Raw genomic sequence first — 15,602 nt, forward strand, 5'->3', positions numbered from 1 at the left:
TCTACTACTTAAAAAGGATTTGGAATTTGAGTTGAGACAATCAAGGTGTGATATCAATGGTCTATTCATCCTCCTTGAGGCAATTATACAGGACGTCAAATTTTATCTTTGCAATATTTACTCACCGAACAATTCAAAAGATCAAATCGATTTTTCCCAAACATTAAAAATCGTTTGCATGAGAATATTTCGGAAACAAATCCCTTATATTATTTTGGGTGGCGATTTAAACATGATTGTTGATACTGGCTTAGACTGTTTTGGAGGAAACCCAAAAATTAAAGATTGTGGTAGAGAATGATTTAGTCGATATCTGGAGAATTCGTAAAGTTGGCAAATAAAAGTGAGTCCGCAATGCGTACATGTGTGGACTTTCATTATAAATTATTTTCACTGTACATAGCAGCGGGCAAATGTAAAGGTCTGGCCAAACGAAGACGCAAGTGGACGCAACTTGCGCGTTCGTTTTGGTCAGGATCAAATTTGCACGCAAGTCAACGCAAGTTTTTCACCGTTTGGCCACCCAACGCAAAATGTTTCAAATACTGAATTGCAGCGCGCGCAGTAGCACTGAAATGGCCTTTTTGACAATTTCAATGAGAGTAAACTTGCGAGTCCGTTTGGCCAGCCAACGTACGTCTGTAGGCGAAGTTCAACTAGCGATAACACAATGTGATTACTTGTGTCCACTTGCGTTATTGTAACTAATCGGGAGAGGGCGTCGCGAAGGGTACCGCTCTTTTCATCGGGTACGAGACAGGACACAGTGTAGGAGGTGGTACATTCCCTCAGAAGTAAGATAAATTGGCGGTAGCGCCTGATGATATCAGCTGCAAATGACACGCCTACAACTTCAGGTGGATCTTCTGATGATTAGCTGGCGAAAGCGGTAGGGAACTTCTGAAGTGACCCACAGGTGTGGCAGGAATTGGTCACGCGGGTGATGGCAGTACTCATAGCTAGGGCACAGAAGTGGCGCTGTACGACCTTTTTGGTTGGTGCTTTGAAGGGTGGTCTTATTTGATGTGAACGGAGGTAAGTAGGCCATCAAGTACAGAGCGAGGTACCACAATCAGCTCAGTGGGTGGGAAAAGCGGTTTATGACGTTGCACGACGAGCAGGCCATCCTCGGATGAGGAGGTGACATTGAGATAGCGCTTTACATCTTTAATGTTTGTTAACTTCTTTGATGGTCGGTTGTCTTGTTTCAAGTGTGCACATACACGGCCTAGGTCGGGGCAGTCATGTTGTACACTGAACCATGCCGGTCTGCTGGTGAACGGTAGGCGCATGGTATTGTCTAGGATATCTTAAATAGAGATACCACGCACGACTGAATTCTCGGTTTCGTGAATGAAGCAGCAGATAATTATAATGCATTTATATAGCGCATTTTCCATAGTATATGTTCAAATGCGCTTTACACATACTGTTATTTACTACAACACAAAGGCCAGACCACAACACCGGGAGCTTCGTGCCCTACTCTTTGCGAATAGTGTGTGGGTTCTTTAACGTCCCCTGCTATAAGACTGAAGATACATGAGACGGGACCTACGGTTTATCGTCCTTTTCCGATAAGACTAGAATGTCTAATCATTTGCAGATATCATTACAAAGGCAGCACATTCTCCTCTGGTATATTCAGACCCTGAGTGTTGATCCGGTCTGGGAGTCGAAACCGAGACCTCCCGCACTCTACCAACTGAGCTAACCGGTCGGCGGTATAAATCTGGCAATGGGGTTCGTGGCATTCTGGGGCATTACGGCTGGCAAAGTCTGAGGGTAAATTAGCCTAGGCAAAGTTTGTTCATAGCTTGAACACAAGGCTGGCTATCTGTAAGGAAACAGGCACAGTGTTTGGATTGGATGATGAATGGGCTAAAATGCTTTACTGCGGCTGCGATAGACAGCGCCTCTACTTCGCAATGTAACCTGATGCTTGCATAATTTAGCACTATAGAAGCCGGCTAGTAGCAGGCGGTCCTGGCGAGTGACGTACAAGGTAGCTCCCAGGCCGCGTTTGCTCGCAGAGCCATCAGACAGAATCCAAAGTTGATCGGAAGCACATGGAAGGACAATGGCCTTGTTTGAGGTAAGAGCTTCTTGCCCAGCAGTAAATTTCTGGCGAAGATGGTCATCCCACTGAAGGAGTCATGAGACTGTAGACCAGCTAAGGAAGATTCCAGTGGATCCACTAGTTGAGAGCAGTGAGGGAGTACATGGGAAATGACTTTGTAAGCACCAATGAAGGAACACAAACCTTTTCCCAGACTCGGGAGGAGGGCAGCTTGTGAGTGCAGCGTTGCGATGGGGACTCGCAGATAAGAAGCCTTGTGAACAGATTCAACCTAATATTGTGGTTGATTTGGGGTAGACGACAGTTTTTGTTGCAGACAGTCGTAGGTTGCAACGGTTAAGTGCCTTAAGAATGCGCGACCAGTTAGAGATGAGCGCGTGTGGAGTGCCGCCACAGTAAAGGCCATCGGCGAGTTTTGCAGCACATCCCTCAATTCTTCTAATGCAGTCTCTGAACCAGGCATTCCCATGGCAGATCTGGTGTAGACTCTGATGCCACGAAACGGGGTGGCCACGCCACAGTATTTCATGGAAGACTTTGAAAGCGGTATCTGATAGAACGCGCGTGTGAGGTCAGACTTACTTATGTACTTCCATGGGGAGATGCTCCGGAGAGTCGAGTCGACATCAGGCATCGGTGATGGTTGTGGTCTGCTGTATCGAACGACATCTGGAAAAGCAGTGACAAGGCGGAACCCACCAGACGGCTTTTTGACAAGAAAGGATGGATTGAGGTACTCTACAGTGACGCCAACGTCCTCTGGACGCTGAAAGACAAAAAAATGTTACAGTTCGTCAAACTGTTCTTGCAACTGGACTAGCTTGTCACGGCAATATTGAGGAACACGACCCTTGCGCTGAGGGGGCTGTACAGGGCCCATGTTGACAGTAGCTTCGATAGGGCCGGCTGCGCCATTGTAACCGATACTAGAGGGGTTGAAGACATCATCATAAGTCAGGGGTACTTGCCGGAACTGATTGCGGATGTCTTCAGGAAAGACGTTGTCGGAGTCACTCGTGACAGCATCAGAGAAAAAGCCAGACTTAGTTGAGGTGCTGCCGCTTGGGCGGGGAAAAGGTAATGGGTGGGACCCAATTGTAGGATACATGAAATCCAAGTTTGTGGTTTGATGTGCTTGGCAAAGTTGTTCTTGGCGTCGGACTGTCCTTGTCTCTATAATGTTGTTGACAATTCGAACTTTGTTAGCTACTGCTTCGGCCATAAGGGGTTGAGGACAGAGCTGTGAGACTTTGGAGCACTTGTTGGATGGTGTGTCTGTGCAAGCCTGACGGTGCAGTTAAGGCCTAAGTCGGTTGGTACATCCAATTCGAGATACTCGCCAGGAAGAAAAACGGTTGAAGACGTGGACGAGCGCAGGACGTAGGATTGGGTGCGGCGGACTGCATGAGCATGGGGGTTGGTGGTTGTCAACTTCTAAGTCATAGACTACCAGGGCATCGAGTGTGAGGCGTTTGGCAGCACGCGACAGAGTGACGTAACACCATCAGCTTGTAAGGCCTGTTGGGAAAATTTAGCGACGGAGGATTTAATCATGCTGGTTTCGGCGCCAGTGTCTAAGGTGAGCTTAAGCCGGTGGTAATGATAGAAGGCGTGGAAATGGGGAGATTGTTTGGTGCTGACACGTCGCGGAACGATCCTGGCAGATGGTTGAGGTGGAGACAACAGGTCCTCTGCCTCAGGTGGACCAAAAAAATCGGAGTCGTCGGGATCGACTTCTTCGTCAAAGCTGCATGTGAGGCGAGCTTTAGCGAGGAAAGCACGGTCTTCAGCAGGTAGGTAAGTGCACTTACTTAAGAAGTGGCGGTGGTTGCGGCAAGCTTGTTTGCACAAGGGACAAGACCTAACTTGGTGTTTGATGGTAGGCTGCTGAGGTGTGTTTTAAGGGGCCCTCACGGAGGGTAGCCTGAGTTGTGACGCTGTCGAGCGCAAAAACTTACCATCTAGTGTGGTATGGATTTCTTCTAGGAGGGAATCCAATGCTTGGGAAATTTCAGGCTTAAGAGAAGCGAGAGACCTGGACCGAATTTCAGTGCCATAGCGTTGCTTAAACAGGCTAGGAAGGTCAACGTGGACTAGTCTCAGCCAAGTTAGTACGACCCCGAGGTGAAGACGGATCGCTTGCCAGATTAAACTCATGGAGGTCAAGTTCTTGACAATGGTGTTACGAGAAATGACAGGGCAGTAGTTCTCTATTTTCCCTAACATTAGCTCCGAATGGGTACACTTTTTTGTGCTGTTCTTCGGCATCGTCCTGGAAGCCGCGACGAGGAATGTCAGGGGACTTCTCCAACCATGTCACGCTGTCAGCTAGAAAGCTTGCAAAGTGGTGATCGAGCGAAAGAGTGTATTGGAGTTTCAGCCTACAGGCTTCGAAGGTCGTTAAGGGTTTCGTGTTTGGTAAGGGACCATTGTTTAGGTGCCCGTGCATTCATGGTTGTGTTCAAGTAACTTCAAGTTCTTGTGTTCGATGACCGAAGGAACGTACAGCTATCGGGTGAGCTGAACCGCTATCTCCTAGTGTGGAAATTCGGGTGAAAAATCCGCCACTGAGCTGCAACCACGCCAGTAATGTGGACAAGACAATCCGAAAATAGCGAACTCCAGACGGTTTAATAACAATAACAACAAGATCGCTACAAGATGGCGACCCAAAACACGTGGGCCAGAATAAAGATACATAATACGCATGCGCGGCTAACAACACCCTCTGGCGCTTAATCTGGCGCTGCTATAGAACCACTCTCAGTTCTCACTGTATTGCCCGTAAATGGCTTTCAAGTTTTTCTTCGTCGAGACCCCTCGCGAAGACATGCGTCATCTTTTAGTAACTCAGGAATGACTCAATCATTTACACAAAAAGTAAAACTTTTATAATAATTGAAACATTTACTACTAAATTTTTTGCATCAATGAGCCATTCTTTCATACACTCAAATACAAAAAATAGTGTATAATTCTGCGTGCAGAAATTTAATAAAACTTGAAGTTGTTACTTGTTGTTGATTGTTTTCCCTTACCCGTTTTTGGCAAAACTATTTTCGCAGTGGCAATTTAACACAGGCAAAAGAGTAAATCAGTTGTTTACCGAATTTTCAGTGACCAGCTGGGCCGTGATTTAAGCCTGTCAGGTCAGTCATGTCTTCCAGTAAAAAAATATGAAGGAATCGCCAGGCCAAATTCTGAAGCTAATGCGTATTTTGCCAAGAACTTACAAGCCAGAAGAGTGAATGCCCAGCAAACTCGAAAAGGAGCAACCGTGGTGCTGGATATTACACCCAAAGGATTTGCAGAGTTTTAATGAGACTAAAGAACTTCACATCGATTTAGCGGAGCTTGATTCAGGGGAAGGAATTGCTGAGACGCGCTTGAGGCACAATGCATCATGGGATAGGCCACAAATCGTTTTGCGGGAACTTAATTTCACGAAAATGGAACGGGCATATTTCGCGGGACTTGATATTTGCACTTTGACCAAATAATAAAATTGCAATAAAAATCTTTAAAATATATTTTCGCGAGTCTTTAATTTCGCGATTATCAAAAAACCGCAAAATTAAAAACCCGCAAAAATACTACTAAATTGAAAACACTGGATTAGAAAAGAAAGTAAACTGACGGAAACACATCTCAGCAACCAGATGATATTGAAAAGCGCGCGAGATGTGGCATTGCTAGTGTGTCTGTAGGACAAAAAATCTGTTTCTTTTACGAGGGACCAGCCACTTAGGGGAACCGAATATTTCGCACAAGCACCATAGAGCTTGTATCCCCTAAGTGTGAAAAGTGTAAAGCTTTCTACTGCCTTTGTTTGGATTGCGCTCATTCCGAGGCGATGATAAGTCACGCTATAACTGTTATTGGCAAAGCCGTAGAGCACATAAATCCAGAACAAAGTGTGGTTATTGCTTGCGATCAGCCACTCTTTGCTTTAGCAAGAACAGTCGAGTGGGCTCAGAAAGATCGTACATGGAAAAATTGGCTGGAAGTCATGCTTGGTTGTCTTAACATCGAGCAGGCGGCGCTAAAGGCTTTCGGGACCTGGCGCGCTGGCAGTGGATGGGTTGAAGTTCTGTCACAAGCTGCAGGAAGAGAGCGGAATCGCTTATCAACTGTGAACATACTAGCGCTGAGGTACCTTACCAGGCAACTGCAGCAAGTTTGTTTATTCTTGAGTAACAGAAATACAGGAAGTATATGAAATATGTTCAAATAGGAGAAGAAGCTGATTCGATTTCCACGTGGAGAAGTAAGAAAGAAACCACGATCCCTATACAATTTGAACTCATCAAAGGGAACGCGGGAGCGATAGGCCTGGGTGGTATCTGAGCCTGACCTAGCGAGGTTAGACAGTTTGAAGATAGTGATGAAGACAAGTACGCGCATGTTGCCCCATCACAAGCACTTTCAATGCTAGTCAAACAAGGTTCAAGAATCATGTCAGCCCCCTGGTACATGTCAACAATATAATAGAGAACTTGGGAAATCCATTTGAGAAAAACAGTCAAGATCTTGTTTGGCTGATTTAGAAAAGGAAGAGCTAAAATTCAAGTCCTCTAAACGCAATATTTGTTGCCAGAATCGTGGAGGCAACCTCGATAATCGACATCTTTATCTGATAGAGGAACCAAGGTATCGCACCCAGAAGAATGGGTCTGGACGTTTAGCGAGAAAACATGGCGACCTATACGGTTCACACTGGATGAATCTGCAATGTCCTGTCAAGAAATCATCCTATGTGGCACCAAAACCAGCTGCATGTAGCAACAATAGATGCAAGTGTTGTAGAGCTAATTTGCCTTCCACTTCAATGTGCGCATGTGCGTGTCATGGAAAATATATAAGATAATAGTTTCCAGACAGCATTTTGATCTAGAAAGACACAATATCTATAGCTATGTGTATTTCACTAGAGTCGCATTGTGAATGATGAGTTACTTGTTTTTTTCAATTTCCTGGTCTAAACCTGCAAACAATGCATAACTTGCATAAACTGAGAAACATGCCTTTACTAAGATGTTACCACGACGATGGCATTTTATTCCGTTGAACATCTCGGCAGGGTCGCTCCAGGCCATTCCTTTACGCCAACATATTCATATCTCCTGTTAAACATGCAGAAAATCGCGTTCCATATGTAGCTCATTTTAATGCAGTTTCCATGGAAACAGCGTCTCTGTTGAGGCGGTTCTATAACTTAAAATGTTTACTTCGATAATTGCTCGCTGTGTGCCAAATTTCAGGCTGGTAACAAGAAGTGCACAATTCAGCCGAAATTTGAGCTATGCCGAATTTTGAGCTATGCCGCCGGACTAGTAGCTATGTTTGGTTCAAAAAAATCACATGGTAATTTTGGTGTTATTTTTACCGTTAAGCATATATGTAGAAACAAATCATATTTGTTTCCTCATGTTTGTGTTGAAAAGTTGAAATAGTAAATATGACTATTAAATGGTAAGATTGATATTAAGGATAAACTATTATTGTTGTTTAATCTCATAATCCAAAAAGTTTTGAATTTTTGTTTCTGTAATCTTAATTATAAAGTCTTATCTGTCAGCCAGTCTAGTCAGTCCAATCAGTTATAGAATGGTTTAGTGGTGGGTCTTACCAGTTGGTCCCATCATCAGTTTGTTTGTCCAATCAGTACATTCCGTCTTTCCCCCTTACATTACTGCCTCCTAATTGCCACGTCTTGTATTGAAAATTCCGCAGGGAATACTCCTCTGTTGTGCATGTATGCCATCTGACAGAGCTGGAAGTATTTTAATCAAAGTCAACCTAGTTGGTGTGTATTTTTTTTAACCTTTACGTTAGTAGATCGCCCGTCTATTTTATTTTGCAGTTGCAAATTCTGTTCTTAAAAAGAAGCAGAGGTTTTCTGATGTATCACTAACTGTAAAGCCATTGAACGACATGAGTGAGGCAGGCAATACACATGAGGCAAGTATACAGTGAGCTTAATTATCACTTTTTTCCGGTTTTTTGGTCGTGGTTTTTAAATTTGTATAAGAGGGATTGTATATAATTCATTTGGTTTGCAACGATAGACTCCTATCCTGGTATCTTGAGATTTGGTGTGGTCTAATGGTTCGCACCATAAACCCGGGGAGTTCCAATGAAGCAATTGGACTCCAGCCCAGGAGGAGGGGGAGTAACAATAGTTGCTTAATGCAACAGAAATCGGGATAAGCTGTGGCCTTATTGGGCTTCATGACCCAAACACAGAATTGTTATTCTGTTATCCTAGTTCTTGATTGTTATTTTTCAGCAATTGTGTCGAAATTCTCCAATCTACTTCTGTCACTGAATGCAAGTATAATATCAACTTGCAGATCTTTCAGCCGGTAACAGCCTGGGTGGATGAAGTAGTGTTAAAGAAGCATTCCCGGAAAGACATAAGACGTCTTCTAGATGAAGTTAAAAACGAGACCACCATCAAGTGGCACGAGGAAAACGATGGATTCCTGCTGACGGGAACGTTAAAACAAGTAACAGATTCCCAAGTACTGTTGGGCCACTATTCAAAACAATTCCAGAGTACAGATTCAAGATCGAAAACCCGCAGGGGATCAAACGATAAGAAAACGGAAAAGGATGACAAGCAAACAGCAACTGTCCATGGAGTTGAAAAAGCCCATAGAAAGAAAGACCCCAGAGGTTCAAGAGAAAAGAAGAATCAGGTGGAAGAAACGGAATCTACAGAGCTTAAACCTCAACATTACGAAACTACACAGAAGTTTTTTCCTTTGTTCGTTAAAGCCCATGAAGATGAATTAAAGAAAATCGAGAACGATTTTCAAGTCAAGGTATCTAGGAACATTGACAATGGCAAAGTAACAGTTGCGCCATGTAAACACTGCACAGCTGAAGCTTTTTATGAGGCTTGTGAGGCGTTCACTATCCTGTATCAGAAAGTCCATCAATGCATGAAGTTGGAGGAGTTTCTTCCCAAAGACCAGGATTCACCAGAGAGTGTACGGCAACGTATCAGATACGTGGGAAAGTCACTCCCTGTCTTGGTTGAAGTATCTGAAGATCGGATTCACTGGCAAGTCTATGGAGAAGTCAGTTACGTGAAGGAAGCTCTGGATGACCTCGAAAACGAAAATCTGATCAGTAGGAAGAGGTCTGCAACACGTAGTGTGGAGGATTGGGACAGATACAAAATGGAGGAAAATAACGCTGGTTTTGAGAACGAGAATCAGTTGGAACATATGCTGGGTAAGTATACCCTTCACTCACCCACACTCATCTTCTTTGAGTGCTTCATAAGGCTGTAAATGCTGACGCAATATTTGCCGCATTGCATGTTGTGAGTCGTCTACAGGAGCTATTTTCGTATGTGACAACTTTTATTTGTCACATAAAAGCTAACTCGCCAGCTTGTCAACAAATATAGTTATCACATAAAAATTAACCAATTTTTCTCATCTACACGAACAGATAAAAGTTGTCACATTAACCCTATTCAGATCGGGGGGGGGGGGGGGGGGCTTTTGAGGCCCGCGCTGACTTTGAACTTTTATAACTTTTTTAAGATTTAACCAAACGCTGCCAAACTTTCTGAGTTTTCGTAAAATTTATCTGGCAACAAATTGGTAGGGTTGGATGATGTGTCAGGAACTTGACATCACCATGGCAACGGCATTTTGACAGGCATGTTTTCCTAAATTTGTAATTTTGCGTGTTTCTGTTAATAAAAATCAACTTAAATGGCATTATTTTTACATTTTTACGGGTTTAAAGCACATTTTTATTCATTTTGAGTACTTTGCAATGATTTTGGGTGGTTTTCTGGCATTTTGGAAAAATTTTGAAATCCAAGATGGCGGCTGTTTTGACATCATGATGTAATTGTCACGTGATGTGACGTCACCATCCCACGTGACGAATACCAAAAGAAAGAGTTTTGGACGTACAATACATCCTATAAGTTTCATGGTGATTGCTTAAATATTCTGGAAGTTACATAGGGGGGGGGGGGCTTCCGAAGTCCCCCCCCCCGGTCTGAGAAGGTCCAAAAAAGCCCGGTCTTAATAGGGTTAAAATTGTCATTTATAAATTGCTCGTGTAAACTGGACTTTACAGCACACAAATAATGACGTCACAGTTTTCATTTCCGACCATCTTCAGCCCCTGCGACATGTTGCATGAAGTTCAACTAGTTTCACCACGAGCAACATGTTGCAGGGACACAACTGCTGCAAAATGCGTGTTGCATGAGCCAAAAATTATCAGCACACACCGGGGGTACGTGTCGCTGCGATATGTCTATGGAACATGTCCCCGTTACATTTTCTTGCGTGCGTACACATTGTGATTTTTTGCTGCTACCTGTCCTCGCTACGCGTCTCTGCTAAATTCCTTACTATCTTGTACAAAAGTCTATTTTTCAATGACTATCCAGCCTATATGAGAAACATGTTCTCGTTCCGTTCTACTTCATACAACCTGCGTGGAAACTATATACTGGAAATTCCCAAACCTAGAACTACAACTTTTGGTCTCCACTCCTTTACTTATCTGGCAACAAAAGAATGGAACTCTCTACCTAACTTTATAAGGCTATGTAACTTATCTGACTTTAAAAGGCACATCTGCAAAGTCAATTCAATTAGTTAATATAAGTCAATTTTAAATATGTAAATAGTAATTTTTATTTTAATTTGTTGTTATCTATTTCGTTCTCGGAAATATTAGCTTGTTAAGCTACTCTAAATTCGAGTTTAAATAAAGTTTTATTATTATTATTATTATTATTATTATTATTATTATTATTATTATTATTATTATTATATTATGTCCCATCAGTGTGAACACCGTAAGATGTTGTCGCTGCTACATGTCCCTGCGACACGTCCGTGCGCCATGCCCCCACGTGTGCGAAGACCTTTAAGAACGGTATACTGATTCGTCAGCCCTAGTCCTATTTCATCTATGGATGTACACAGCGTGGCTCTGGAATACAAATTTGGTCAAACTATATTTTCATTGTAGTGTTGTTAATCAAAGAAAAACCCATATGTAAATATTTGTTGCTCTTTTTGTATCAATACATTGTTTATTGTTCTTATTACATAGTTGCAAAATCCGTTCTACAGAATCAAGAGCTTAGGGAAGAATACTATAGGTCGTTCGAGGCTTGGGATAATAAAAGACTTGAGGTAAACATAGCTTTATTGCTATTCACCGATTTAGCCTATAGCTAAGCCAGAAGTTGAATGGCTAATTTGTGAAGGGAGGAATGCCTTTTCCGACTCAAAAAGGCCCCACACCCTAATAAAAAGTAAATAATTTTTAGCCGGCGAGGGCCCTTAGGCCTTGTTTCAATGCAACTTTCGACTTAGGCTGAATCGGTGTATTGGCTGAGAATTAAAAAGCAGTTATTTCAGTAGGATGCACCTGTGAATTTTATTCCTTTTTTTATAAAATGCGTGGAGTGAAATTAGTTAGTGTTGAAGGAGCAGTGGACTTAGGGTTTCGGGCCGTTGATATACTCAAACTGATCGATTTCTTAAGTTTACTTTATACTGAAAACGGCATATTGTTTACGGTCAGTATAAAACACGGACTGCGGACTACGTTTTGCGGACAATAGACTACATATAGAACTCGAACTTAGGTATAAAACGCGCGCTACGGAAAGCAGACGTCCTGGGTATAAAATACGAATTAGGGTATACTAAACTACGGGTTAAAATAATGACGACCGACCGAGAGTAGGCGAGGTACGTATACGTCGCGATCGAGTCATTACGACTCATTTACCTCGACAAAGTACCTGACCCTGTGGATGTAAGCCCTAGCTGTGCGGAGATGTTGTCCGGGACTGATCCTCTAGCGTTTCTCAGTATCTGATCCGATCAACGACTGGCGACTGACTGCAGTAAGATCTAGAACCTTAAAGCCAGCGGAGATCTTTCCAGGGGAGATCTTTCCAGTATGTTTGAGTTTGCATGTCACGCGCTCAGGTGTTGCGAACGAGGCTGAAAAATTTCTCAAATGTCCCGTACGCTTTCAAAGAGACTTAGGATTCCCAGCTAGCTGTCGATTGTTTTCTAGTAATCCATAAAGTCGGCATGCTTATTTTGAATCAAACCAAATCTGTTTTAGATTCAACCTCAGTAAAGTCTTTCAGTTGCCAGAGTTTCAGGCAAAATTATTTTTTGACGCGAATTCGAGTGGGTGTAAGAAAGACGGCCTCTTAATATTTAAACGCTGTGAACGCGCGTTTCTTGATTCACATCTCTACTGAGATATTAATTATTTTATTGTGTTAAACTTATTTTCATTCTTTGTTTATTTTAGCACGTTCTAGACAATGGAGTGAGCATATCTTTGTACCAGAGCACAATAACTGACGAGCGAGTGGATGCCATACTCAATGTAGCGAACGAATACCTTCAACACAGCGTGGACTCTGAAATAAGGAAATGTGGAGGTCGTCAGATGGAAGAAGAGTCCAGACGAATAGTGCCAGATGAGGGAAATTGTCCGCTTAAAGTAGGCGATGCTGTGTATACCAGGAGTGACAGGAGTCACTACCTTTCTTGTCAGTATATAATACACGCAGTTCTTCCGATATGGAGTCTCCAGTGCAATTCACTTCTTCGTCAAGCTTGCGTACAGAGTTTCCGTCTTGCAACGCAATTGAAGCTTTGTTCGATTGCTCTTCCAACCTATAGCACTATTTCCTTTGACTTACCAATACGCATTTGCGCTCAAGTAATATTTGATGCATTAGAGGAGTTTAGTTCAAGCACTGACGCCGAATTCAGCACTCTCCGTGACGTGCGTATTGTCATCGCTGACAAAAGAACAATCAGTGTCTTTCGAGAAGTGTTCGTTAGACGTTATACTTCACAAAAACCCCCACCTGCAGAGAAAGTAACAGACGAGGGTCTTCCACTCAAAGAAAACATAGAAAATTGCCAGACAGGTAATTTTGTTGAGAGTACTGGTAACAAGTCCATAAGAAGGGAAGATGATAAGTTATGTCAGTAGTTTAGATTTTTTGTTGAAGCTATAACAAAGTCCGTGAAAGTGTTTGGTTCTTACCATGCTCTATTTTTTTAGGTAGCGTTCATTTTTTATCGGGTGCGTGGGGAAGAGGGGCCTTCTTGTGGTATTTGATGGACAGTACCTGATGACCTCCGCTCAGGTTGTCGAAACATCAGTCACCACAACAGTTCTTTTAGGAACTACTCTCACCCGGACGATGACACTATACGAACCACTGATACTTCTTATCTCGTACCGTGTAGTTTTGCTGTGTATTTGAACAAGTCTTTTTTTTAAGCGCCCGATACTGCCTAATAAGAGATTTAGTATCCAATGTCTCCATTCCAGATTCAGACGTTGAATGGCGTGTGTGTTTCACACAGCCAGGGGGACTACAATAAACGTGCTAAACTCAGAAGTACAATTTTATAACAACTGGAATGACTCTAAGTTGTCCTCTAAGCGTTTAAGACGGCAAGAAGCTCATATTGGATTTTAGTTAAACAAATCAAAACGTATACAAACAACACTGTGATTTGTCCACTGAAATAAAAATGCCATTTTTTACTCTAAGCGATAGACATCTCATAAATCGCTGAGAAACATCAAGGATATCTAACGATAAACTCTGATTTGAATAAAAGCAAAACTAATTTTAGCTGATGTAATTAGTTTTCTAAAGTTAAATTTTTGGGACAGCTCATTGATTGTGTCCTTTGTTTATTGCAGCTGCAAGAGAGCCTACGACATTGAAAACAAAGTCTTTGACCGTAAGTGTTGATTTCGTGTTATGAACGTTGAGAGGCTCCCTCTATGACGCTTTCTGTTCTATTCTCGTTTAAGGAGACAAAGAAAAAAGTGGCTGCATCTTCCATCAGCAGTAATTTACCCACGAGCAAACAGGCGAGTGTAAAGCAAGCAACGCATACAAGCAAGAAACAAGAAGAGATTACACCACCAGCACCTGAAAGCCAATATTTAGCGACTGACGTAGTGAACATAACAGCACCCGCTGGATCCGGGATAACAGACGAAATGACCACGGCCAAAAATGTTTCCAAGCAAACCACGGAAGGCAACGACGTTATACTGAACAAATGGTACGAAGTTGAGAGTGATGTGGCGCAGATGCGTCAAACCCTTAACGAAGAAAAACTTGCTCGCAATATCAGAAAACAAGAATTAAAGCCAAAGGAAACAGCTCTGATAAATGCGATAAAGAATGCTTTATACGAGGAGCAACAAGCGAGAATAGATTTGCGCAACACGAGAGAGCGGGAACTAAGAGAAAAGGAAACGGTTCAAGACCAACTACAAAAAACTTTAAGGGAAGAGCAACAGGCAGGAATAAGAGTGATAGAACAGTTGAGGCAAGCAAGGCGTGCCTGTAATGAACTGAAAGCAAAACTTCGAACTGAAAAGGAGTCAAGGCAGGATCTTCAACAAGAGCTTCGAACTAAAGAGAACGCCGTTGGAGAACAACGGCGTCTTTTGGAAGAAGAACGCCAACAGAAGACAACTTTGGAAGCAAGGTTAAGAAACTTGGAACATCAAATGCAAGAAGAAAGAAACAGGCACTTGTCCACCGAAAGAGAGTTACAGTCAGTTGCGTCTGCGGCCCAAGAGGAACTGACTGAGTACCAGCGCCGCCAAACACGTGACTGGATCATCCAACGTGAGGAAGTTCTTTTGAGTGACACAGTCTTGGGCAAAGGAGCCTGGGGCAATGTGCGCGCGGGCACATTTCGTAGTTGTCAAGTCGCTGTTAAAGAAATTTACGAGATCATTCTCTCACCTCATAATCGAAGACGTTTTGAACGAGAAATGAGCATCGCGTCCTGCTGTCGCCATCCGAATCTTTTACAGTTTATTGGCGCTACAAACGACGATGACAGTCCTTTGTTTGTCACTGAATTACTCGATACTAGCTTACGGCACCTGTTATCCCAGCGAGAGCTAAATCAAGAGGAGATTGTCAGCCTTGCCTTGGACGTCGCTATAGGATTAAATTACCTTCACCTTAACAAGCCGCTTCCCATCATACATCGGGACATCAGCAGCGCCAACGTGTTGCTATGGAGACGAGATGAGCGCTGGAGAGCTAAGCTGTCTGACTATGGATCGGCGAATTTCCTGCGTCAGGTCATGACAGCGAATCCAGGGGCAAGAATATATTCTGCACCTGAGGCTTTCACTTCTCAGCAGTCATCGAAGGTGAGAACAACTGTTTCCTTTTTAAAAAATAGAGAAAGTAGTAGAAATAGTAAAGACAAAGTGAATAAGAAAGGAACTGAGAGAAAGCTATTTTCGCGTTCAGCCCAATAAAATGTGTCAGATTATTTTGGTATGTCTTTCTTTGTATAGAACTTGTACCGTCTGCTCAATGATGGAATATTTTTTTCGTTTTTACGAGATATATAATTGAACTCGGGAGATATTTTCTGGTCTTAACTAGTTATGCAGTAAGGAGGTTATCATTGCTGCTGCTGCAGAAACATTG

The 15,602-nt window shown here is 42.8% G+C and overlaps 1 protein-coding gene and 1 long non-coding RNA gene across 2 annotated transcripts in view; both read left to right on the forward strand.

Annotated features, from left to right (window-relative positions):
• Positions 1-15,602, forward strand: part of LOC144649122 (uncharacterized) — a 111,941-nt gene that overhangs the window by 74,112 nt on the left and 22,227 nt on the right. The gene's annotated exons all lie outside the window — the stretch shown is intronic.
• LOC144649065 (uncharacterized) overlaps positions 1-15,602 on the forward strand; it is an 83,067-nt gene that overhangs the window by 66,840 nt on the left and 625 nt on the right. The window contains exons 2-3 of the mRNA XM_078508535.1: positions 13,832-13,872; positions 13,946-15,316. Of these exons, the coding sequence (XP_078364661.1) occupies positions 13,832-13,872; positions 13,946-15,316 (1,412 nt within the window). The remainder of the gene's footprint in view (positions 1-13,831; positions 13,873-13,945; positions 15,317-15,602) is intronic.

Source organism: Oculina patagonica, chromosome 4, assembly GCF_052425735.1.
Source record: "Oculina patagonica isolate OP01 chromosome 4, crgOcupat, whole genome shotgun sequence".
Lineage (NCBI taxonomy): Eukaryota > Metazoa > Cnidaria > Anthozoa > Scleractinia > Oculinidae > Oculina > Oculina patagonica.